Source organism: Odocoileus virginianus, chromosome 8 (genome assembly GCF_023699985.2).
Source record: "Odocoileus virginianus isolate 20LAN1187 ecotype Illinois chromosome 8, Ovbor_1.2, whole genome shotgun sequence".
Classification (NCBI taxonomy): domain Eukaryota; kingdom Metazoa; phylum Chordata; class Mammalia; order Artiodactyla; family Cervidae; genus Odocoileus; species Odocoileus virginianus.
In genome coordinates, this window is record NC_069681.1 from 75403870 (window position 1) to 75414112 (window position 10243).

Below are 10243 nucleotides of genomic sequence, written 5' to 3' on the forward strand. Positions count from 1 at the left end.
AAAGATGAAGGTAAATAAACACACTTCCAGGCAAACAAAACTAGTTATTACTAGAAGACCTGCAAGACAAGAAATCTGAAAACTGACTCTGTGAAAGTCAATAGAGAGCAAGAAGCAGCACAAATTACCAACAATCAGATTTTAAAAGCACATTTCATTACAAATACTACAAACATCAAAAAGATAATAAAGAGATATCATAAAAAAAAAAAAACTTAAGCCACATTGGAAAATTTAGAAAATAGATAAACACCTTGAAAAGCAAAACTTGTCAAATTGACAAAAAAGTAATAGAAAACATGTATAGTCCTACATGAATTGAAGAAACAGAATCAATAATCCCCCCCCTCTGAAAACTCCAAATTCCTTCACCAGTGAACTCCTCCAAACATTTATGGATGAAATAAAATCAATTTTCACAAACTCAGAAAATAAACATTTCTCAGGTCATTTTATGAAGTCAGAATAACCCTGATAGCTAAATGTGTCAAAGACTTTACAAGAAATTAAAAATCACTAGTCAAATCTTTTTCATGAACAAAACTGAAAACAATGTAAATGAACTATATTGTAGCATATTAAGAAGATAATTCATAATGAAAAAGTTAGGTTTATCCAGAAAACCAAGGATGCTTCAAAACTAGTAAGATGTGTATCCCTACCTCACCCCAGTTGTTAGCACATTTATCTAAACTACAGCCGCTACATTCCTAAGAATTTTATCCTAAGAAAGTAATCAGACAAGGCACAGAGACATACTCTAAGACAGGCATTACAACATTGTTTTTAATAACTTTTAAATGCTTTATGAATATGGAATAGCGAAACAATTTTTGTACATCACTCAGAATCAGTTCAAAATTATAACATAGTTCTATACTTATTTGTATGGATAGTTGTTAATGATATATGACTAAATGAATAAAGCAGGAACATTTCTATGGCAAAAACACTAATTTTATGAGAGTAAACAAAAGCAAACATCTGTCTTGAGAGAGCATTTTGTCTAGACATAATGAATTGCCATGTTAATTTATGTTCATAAATACGATATAATGCCTAACTAAGATAATTTTCCTCAATAGAAAGAACATTTTCTTTTCAAAACCTAGTTGTAGAAGACTGCCCATGTATATATTTTATTTAGACCATAAAAAAAATGCTGCTAGACTGTAATCAATCAACAGAGAATCTGCATCATACATAAGCAGATACTAGTAGGAAGACAAAAACAAAACACCCTGAAAGCACTAAATCAACCTATGTGTCTGTCACATATATAATGCAACCACTCCAGTGTTCTTGCCTGGAGAATCCCAAGGATGGGGGAGCCTGGTGGGCTTCCATCTATGGGGTCACACAGAGTCGGACACGACTTAAGTGACTTAGCAGCAGCAGCAGTCTTTGAATTCAAAGTGTAAGTTTATAGGAAAAAAATTCTATTGTATAATATATATACAAGAGGACTCAAAGCTCCAACAAGTTTAAAGAAAATTCCCTTGAATTTAAGCAGTGAGTAAGAAAAGCGTGTTACTCGCTGCTGAGTCGTGTCCTACTCTTTTCGATCCCACAGACTTTAGCTCACCAGGCTCCTCTGTCCATGGAATTTTCCAGGCAAGAACACTGGAGTGGGTTGCCATTTCCTTCTCCAGAGGATCTTCCCAAACCAGGGACTGAACCTGGGTCTCCTGCATTGCAGGTGGACTCTTTACCATCTGAGTCACCAGGGAAAACCCACCTGCATTATAATCACTCCAACCCATAGGTTACACAGCATTTTGCAAAGATACCTGAAGCAAGGTGTTGGGAGGAGATCCAGGTACTCTGTTGAACAGAGGGCCTGAGGGGTTAGCACTGTCTGCTCAGGTACACAGGGGAAAAGCTTAGGGTGTATCACTATTGCCATGAAACCCAAATTCCTACCCGCGCTCTGTATTTTCCTAACTATGTGATTCCAAAGAAGATCCTTACCCTCTCTGAACTTAGGCTGAGAGAAAGTAAAAATAGCTCTGCTGACAATCACTCTGTGACAGACAGACAAGGCCGGCAGAAGACCAACAGGTAATAAACTCTCCCAGGGCCGCACTACAGCTCCACAATGACTGACGAGCCCGCTTCCTTTTTCCTGCCTCCTAAACAAAGATAGCTGAAAGATCCAACTACCAACCCACTTCCACTCTGTGTCTGCAGCATTCTACCCTGCGCTAGTCTCCTCTCCCCCGGCTCCCTCATCAGCATCATGAGGCAAACCCCACTGAGAACCTCTGCGATACCCTCTTCTGTGACTGCGTGGCTGCAGCAAGTCAGTAAATTTGACTTGTTCCACTACAGATGTATTCCTGGTGCTCTTCACCAGGGGGGCAACATCGGCCTCTTTTTTTACTTACCAACCTATTTCTCCAGGGTCACTGAGAGGATGAAACTAAATGTTATCCTGTCAAAATACCAAGCATCTGCCTGGTAAACAGTTAGGACACAACAAATATTAGCATCTCTCCCCTCTGAGCTCAAAATAAAGCTACTTGTGTAATTTTATTTTTAAAATTATCTATGTAGTTCATCCCTGCAAAAATCTACATCTCTCCAAAATTCAGTCAGGAAATAAGCCCCTCAAGTAAACAGAACTCTTAACAGCCAAAACAGACATGACCAAGTCCATGAAATAAAAGACTATGCACTTTCCAATAAGAATGCCTGAAAATCCCACTTGGACGTCGTTTACTCCTTTTTAACACTTTGTCCTAGTAAACTTTGAAAATCTGATTTCTACACCCACAGCAAATTAGAATCAGCAACTATGAAGTCAGAAAGGGACAGTTAGGCATACTGACCACAGAAAAATACTCAACAAGGCAGGAGACAGGAACACTATATCAAACAGAACTCAAAATACTTAGAAATCTGAAGTCATCTTACAGCTTCTAAAGTTTGACTGAACATCCCAACCATAAAATACTTCAGCATACAATGCCAATATATATAATATATTCATTTATAAACCATACATTTTATGCAAATTATAAAACATACTAAAACAAAATTAAAAGATTAAAATATTGTTTTAATTAACTATCTTAAACATTGTTTTCATCATGCAACCACTAAAAATACTATTACTCTTAACATTAAGACCACTGTTACTGAATATGACTATTTTTTGATCAGCATCTAAGATATTCATCTTAAGTAAAATAAAAATGTGTTGTTCAGTTTTGAGTTCTCCAACTCTCTGAGGTACTTTGACAGTGAACCTCTGCTCCCCATTTCCATTCAAAGTATCATAGATTCTCTTAAAAAGTAGCTAGGGCTTCCCTGGTGGCTCAGTGGTAAAGAATCTGCTTGCCAACACAGCAGACGCTGGTTTCATCCCTGGTCCAGAAAGAACCCACATGTCACAAGGTAACTAAGCCCATGAGCCACAACTATTAAACCTGTGCTCTAGAGCCCGGAAGCCGCAATTACTGAAGCCCATGAACCCTGGGGCCCGTGCTCTGCAACTAGAAAAGCCAACAAGAAGCCCCTGCTCACTGCAACTAGAGAAAAGCCTGAGCAGCAACGAAGACTCATCACAGCCAAACATAAATAATTTTTAAAGTACCTATATAAAAGACTATCATAGAAAAACTGCTAAAACTATGAGAAACTCATAGTCTTGCTGTCTCTACATTACAAAATTCTCATACTGTCCCTCAGGAAAATGTTCATTAGAATGTGAACCTAGAGAAGTCTGGAGGTTTTTCAGACCCAATCCATGTATTAATAAAAAAAAAAAAGCTCAATTTCTCCTTCTTTTTGGAGCACAAAATAAACTAGAAGTTCTAATATTTTTATTCTCAAATCGCAAATGACTTGCCTCATCTCACTTTGCCAATTACTCGTAGTGAAGGGGCACAAAGCTTCAAAAGCTGTATCAGATGCTGAGCTAAGATGCTGTAGTTTATAGAATAATGACAGTACATTACAGAGAAACAGTCAATGAATTTCATTGAACTGAATCAATATTATTCAACTGACAGCTTTAAGTCACCAAAAGTAAGTTAAATTATGTGTTGCATATTACATGTAAGCAAACAGGACAGAAATCCAAAATAGACTGGGATATTCCCCAAAATAATGATCATGTATCCAAAAAATTTACTGATTCAGAATAATTTATTACCCAGGGTCTCCAGTTACCATGAATTCTAGTCACTTTCAATTTTCCCCTCCAGAAAGAGAGGAATTCTTAAAGAGCCTATTGAAGTTCAGTCTCCTAAAACATATTTACTCTTTCATGTTATCAAAACTAGTAGAGCCATCAGTATTTTATCCACTAATTTAAAATAACTTCCAAACTACACTAAAAATACATTTTTCATATTCAAAGTAGTATCAGACATCACAGACTTCATGCTTAACACCATTAGTAGTAGTAGTACGGGACAATATTTATGTTCCCCATAAATAACAGAAAGAGTAACGCCTTATGAGTCAAGAAAATCACTCAACAGTTTTTAAATGTTTTAGAAATTACAGTAGCTATAATAAATACAAGACATATGTTCATGTAAATTTGACATCATGTAAGAATATGAAATAGACAGAAAATGGCTCACAGGAAGGAAAGATCACTGTGACTAGAATGGACTAAAAGCCAGTTTCACAAGAGAGGGACATGAGCTGGAGTAGGATTCAGAGCTGGAAAGGAAAAGCCATTCAAAATGGAGGAAAATAATGCGCTATTTGTTTTCTCAATAAAAATGTCTAATTCAGGATACCAAATTTAAGACACATTCAAGTAAAACAATTTAAAGAAATATACCATAAGAGATATACCTTTTTCGAGCATGATATTTTCCCCCTGGTATACTCTATATCTGTCATTTAACTTACAAAAGTGATAAAACTTCACTTTGAAAAGAAATCCATTTGAATAATTTCCTGTCCACTAGAGGGCTCCAATATTTCTTTCACAAATGGAAAAAGATAGGACATTACAATAAAAATACTTATTAAGCACTGAAAAAAATCAAATTATCATTAGCTCACTTAATCCCAGACTAAACATGGTTACATGTGCTACAATTTTACATTCATAGCTTAAAAAGGTACAGGATTCTTTATCACCTAGAATGCTTCAAATAACCAAAACTGCTTTGCCATTATTCTCACACTGTCAATGTCTCTCTTACATAGGGTTTTCAATTTTATAGATATCATAAAGTATAGTTCCAAACAGTAGTTCCAATTTTTATATAATAATTTTATAAATATATTATTTTACATCTTGAAAACTTTCTAAATCCAGAAATGAAATTACCAGCTTATCTAACCAGTCTTAGGCTTTATTACTGATAGACTAAACACTTTCTTTCAGAAAGCCTAAATCATTAACATAATTCATGTTACAAGTATAAACAATGAATACAGCCGCATCATGAGCTATGATTTGGGCTGAGGGGGAAAATGAATCACTTAAATACAATGTTTTCTAATGACACTCGGTTCAGGATATTTTCAGATTTTTCTCACAAATTAGTTATTACACTGAAATGTCAGTAAATCTCAATTCAAACTCAATCACCTTTAGCAAAGAAAAAGTCAACATTTTAAGTAAATACATTTATACCATTTATAGAACATCTTTACAGAATGTTAACTGAAAAAGTATTAACTGCAAATTATTTTTTGTAAAGAATACAGCAAATCCATTCACTAGGGGTACCTACCATTCGTACCCTCCCCTAAAAGACCGACTTGCTAAATGTGGATTCTAAGAAAAAGAGACCCCTATGGTACACAAAAAAATATACTGAATGTTTAAAAATAAATTTTAAATGTTAGTTATATTTACAAAATAAAAGTCATGCTAAAAAAGAATCGATTTTAAAAAGTGAGTCACAATTATTGTTATAAGGAGACTTTACCAAAAACATCAACTGCTTTAGCAATTATTAGAAATCAAGAATGATCTCTATTGAAACCATGACAGAGTTTATTATAATTTCACTGCCCCACCTATTCTCCGAAATAGGATTTTCCTATACAGTTGACAAGCACCATTAACAGGTGAAAGAGCGTAACATTTGTTTCTAAATAGCACACACTGTCACCAAGGAGAAACTTAAAATGCTTACTGCATCTAGCAAATGTATGTGTTCATACTTGCAAGAATATGCATCCCAATCAATTTAGAGTTATGCTTCAAGGGAAGTATCAGACTGTGGAGAGGTGGGGCTGAGAAGGCTGATGCTTTTCAAGAGTGGTGGCATTTTCCTCACTTTAAGTCAGAATGTAAGTGCAGATTGTCAATTATTGATAACGAAAACTTGAACAAACACGAAGTATTGAGTCCACGACCTCTAACCAGTATTTATCATGTTACATTTCAAAAAGCTGTAATTCTAGGTACATATCAAAGGAAGACACTTAAACAAAAATGCAAAATGAGTAATAGCAAATGACGGTTTAAAAGGTTTTAATGCTGGAAAAAAATACTGAAGGCCTCCAAGCGAGTTGTATGGCTAGAAAATGAAACATAAAAATTATTCAGAATCATCTAATCTGAGCTGTACCTTAGACACACTCTGAAACAGCATCACCAAGGAATTATATGTTTATTACATAATACTGCTTTGCCCTTGCCTATCACCTTTAATCAAGGGATCTCAAAGCACCACAGAATCATCAAGGCCTTAAAATACAGTCCAGAACAGAAACACTTGTATTTGATAACTACAGCTATTAATACAACCTTGCCATCCCTTCCCGGCACCCTGATCCGAACACTAGCTTCCAAACCTCCTCTGTGACTTGGAAACGGTATTCTCCAAATCACCCCAATTTGCGAGTGAAGCTACGCACATTCAGCTCCTTCTTGTCACTGGGCCTAAATAAAGAAAGTTGTTGCACTGTTTTAATCTCACAGATCTATTGCACGACAACTTCTGTGACAGACACATAGTACGTAAGGTGATCATACCGCACAGTGTGCATGATGATATAAGATGGAGGTTTTGGCCAGGGAGCGAGTCTTTGCTGGAGGGTATGAGCCCACAGAGTATCCATCCGGTAAAGAGGGTTTTCCTGCTCCATCCAGAGACCTATCCAGGCGACTTCACCAAGAGGGTGAAGGAAATCCAGTCTGGCTACCCTTAAGCCGGCAGGAGACTATGCTCCGGTGTGTAAGGGAAAGGAAAACTAAAAGGACAATGCTGGAGTTTTAGGACTCAGGAAGGAGAGAGTTGGGTTGCTCTGTGGCCACCCAGGAGACGGAATATTGTGGTTCCTTTGCATTTAAACAGCTCACTGAAAGGGAAATCAAACACAAGCAAAATGTCTTTAAACCAAGGTCAATATATGCCATTTAGAGCCATTTAATTTTACAGCCCGTAAATGGGGTTCATTCTAACTGAAACCTCTGACATTTTAAAATTTAATCCTCAGCAAAGTTCAATTTTGTTTTTTCACTGAAATATACAAATGCTCAAATGTTAACTTCGTATATAAGAGCATAACTAGGTTAACTTCAATTCTTTCATAAAGGAGATTATTCTCCTTCCTGTTAATTGCATTACGTTTGTCCCCAGAACAGCAAACAGTAATTTCACCTCACACAAACCCACCTTCCCAGCGCTGTAAGCCTACACGGTTCCTGTTAATCAACAGTCTCATAAGCTTAACCTTCTTCATGAACAAAAAGAAAAGCGTCAGTAAACAAGAGTACTTTGGTTTCCAGTTCTTAACATTCCAGGATCAAGGTTCAATCAATAATGTGTTTTATTAGCCTTTAAAAGCCCAGTGATGTCATACTACTAAGTATTTGGTACTAAAAGTCCTGGAATATTCATTAAAAGTACCAAAATACAGTCAGCCTGGATTTGTGAACATTCCAAAACGTCTATTTCTGTCGCCGTACTTGTTCTCCCAAACGTTTCGAAAAAGCTCACAGCAAATCCTGGCCGAGTTTCTAAGAGATAAGACGTCCCCACTTCTTGGAAATACCCGGCTTGCACCTACTGCATCCATGACCAGTGTCACAGGGCAAGATCCCCGATTTCCTGCCCACCTCTGTATCTAGCAGGGACACCCGGCCTCAGCTCTGTCGTTTTCAGAAGCTTTCAGACACAAGTATTCAGAGGCTTCTAGCAAAGCGGAAGAGATTTTTCTCCACTTCAAGGCACCTTGCTACATGTTCCCAACTTCTCCATTGTCTTTAACCATTTAGAAAACGCAACCAAGTGAGAAGATCCGTATTAAAAGCAGCGCTTTCAACGAGAGCGACACCAGACCCTCCAACTTCTTCCACAATCTCCCAGCACCGTGGCTTCCCCACCCCCACCCCGCAAACCTTCACCCTACGCCTGCATCCTTTTTGATTAAACGAGATTGGAAACCACAATTAAATCAAAGGCTGTCGTTAACTCTTAATCCTTCACTTACCATATCCGCCGGGACATTACTGGACATCTTGGCGTTTGACATATACCCAGATGTTTACGCAAAGAAGAAGAAAAATTTTTAAGACAACAAATTAGAAAAAAAAAGTCTTCGAGCTAACAGAAATCAATCTTCAAGATCTTAATTAGTTCGAGATGTGCTCTCCAAAAATAATTTTTTAAAATAAAACAGTAAGTTCTTTCCGAGCCGAAGTGCCGGCCTGGCCGGGCGCAGAGGAACAATCGCCGGCAGAGCTGTGGCCGGAGCGGAGCAACTCCCGGGTCTCTGAAGTCAGCAGCAGCGGCAGCAGCAGCGCCAGGACCGGCCACGCCAGGTGGACCGAGCCGAGTGACACACGGACATGGAGCGGGGTGGGAGGGGGTTAAATCGCCTTCCTCCTTTCCCAGCCCCGCCGTGATTCACAGCCGCTCCCGAGTCGAGTCCTCATGAAGCGGGAGGAGGATACCCGGGCGCCGCGGCACACAGAGAACTTATGTGGCTACACATGGACGTGTCCCCGGCGACCGGTGCGGGCAAACGGCTCTCAACTCGCGCGGCCAGGGCCGCGGAAACCCGCGCTCAAGGGCATTTAACTCGTTGGCAGCCGAAGCGCTAGCCCGGGCCGGAGAGCCCGGGGCGGCGAGCGGGGGGTTGGGGGTGGGGGGGAGCGCGGGGCGCTCGGCCCGCCAGGAGTGAGACCCCCACGGCCCGTCGGGGCTCAGGCCGCGGGCGCCTCCGTGCAGCCGCGGGGCTCGGGGCGCATCGTCTCCGGCTTCCCAGCGCTCCTCTCCCGCCTCCTCCGCCTGCGCCTCCCCCCCACCGTCTCCGCCTTCCGCTCCCCTCCCCGGCCTCGCGAGCTCCCTGCGACGCCGACTTCGGCCGGACCCCGGAAGAGGCCGGGTCCTTCCTCTCCTCAGCCCGGGAACCGTTTCCTCTCAGAGCTCCGTCCCTCTGCCTCCTCCTCCTCCACTTTTCAGTCCCCGACGCCGCAGCCGCCTCCTGTCATCACCCCTCAAACCAACATGGCGGCGGCGGCGGCAGCTGCTGGAGCGCGAGTCGGGGGCCCGCAGAGAGCACGCCGCCCCCTCCCTCCTACCTTCCTCGCAAACACCGCCCCCGCCCTCTTTCTCCCCACCACCCCCCTTTCCGCGAACACCGAGTGCGTCACTACGGAGACCACCCTAGAGCATCACGGGAAATGTAGTCTACGCGGTGGGGGTGGGGGTGGGGAGCGGGACACCAAACGCGTTCAAGCGGACTCCGAGGCCACGCCCCTCTTAGCAACAGTTACTAGGAGAGGGAAGCTCGCTCTAGCCCGGCGACTGCCCAGGAGTGTAGGGAGATACCTGCTGCCAGGAGGGCTGTGATCCTGCGAATTACTGGGGGGGAAATGATTCTGCACAGAGAAATTCCCTCATGCACAATATACTCGCAGACTTAAAACATGGTTTACCTCCACGCAGAATCATTCATTTTAACGACAGCGCGCTCTCCACATCCTGCAATCTCAAAGCATTTCATATAGTGATTTCATCTAGGTCTCTCCTCAACAATACATTTGGAGGATCAGAAGCAATCATTGATTTCCAATAAGGTCCTAGAAGTTCAGCAAGAGTAAGGATATCATTAAGCAGGGAGAATGTTTGAACATGTGTTTCTTGACGACCCAGGGCCATAAAACTACAATCCAGTTAATCGAAATTACCCAAAACTACATTCAAGACAATAGTGTGTGAACCAAAAACTGTGTTAGATACAATAGTGTATGATGCAAAATCTCTATCAGGAAACAGCTACCTATGCCAAACCACATGGGGTGACACGA

The 10243-nt window shown here is 40.7% G+C and overlaps 1 protein-coding gene across 1 annotated transcript in view; it reads right to left on the reverse strand.

Moving 5' to 3' along the window:
- Window positions 1–9524, reverse strand: part of UBL3 (ubiquitin like 3) — a 49475-nt gene extending 39951 nt beyond the window's left edge. Inside the window, exon 1 of the mRNA XM_020874301.2 lies at window positions 8422–9524. Coding sequence (XP_020729960.1) covers window positions 8422–8463 — 42 coding nt within the window. The 5' untranslated portion in view covers window positions 8464–9524. The remainder of the gene's footprint in view (window positions 1–8421) is intronic.
- Window positions 9525–10243: the final 719 nt, after the last annotated feature.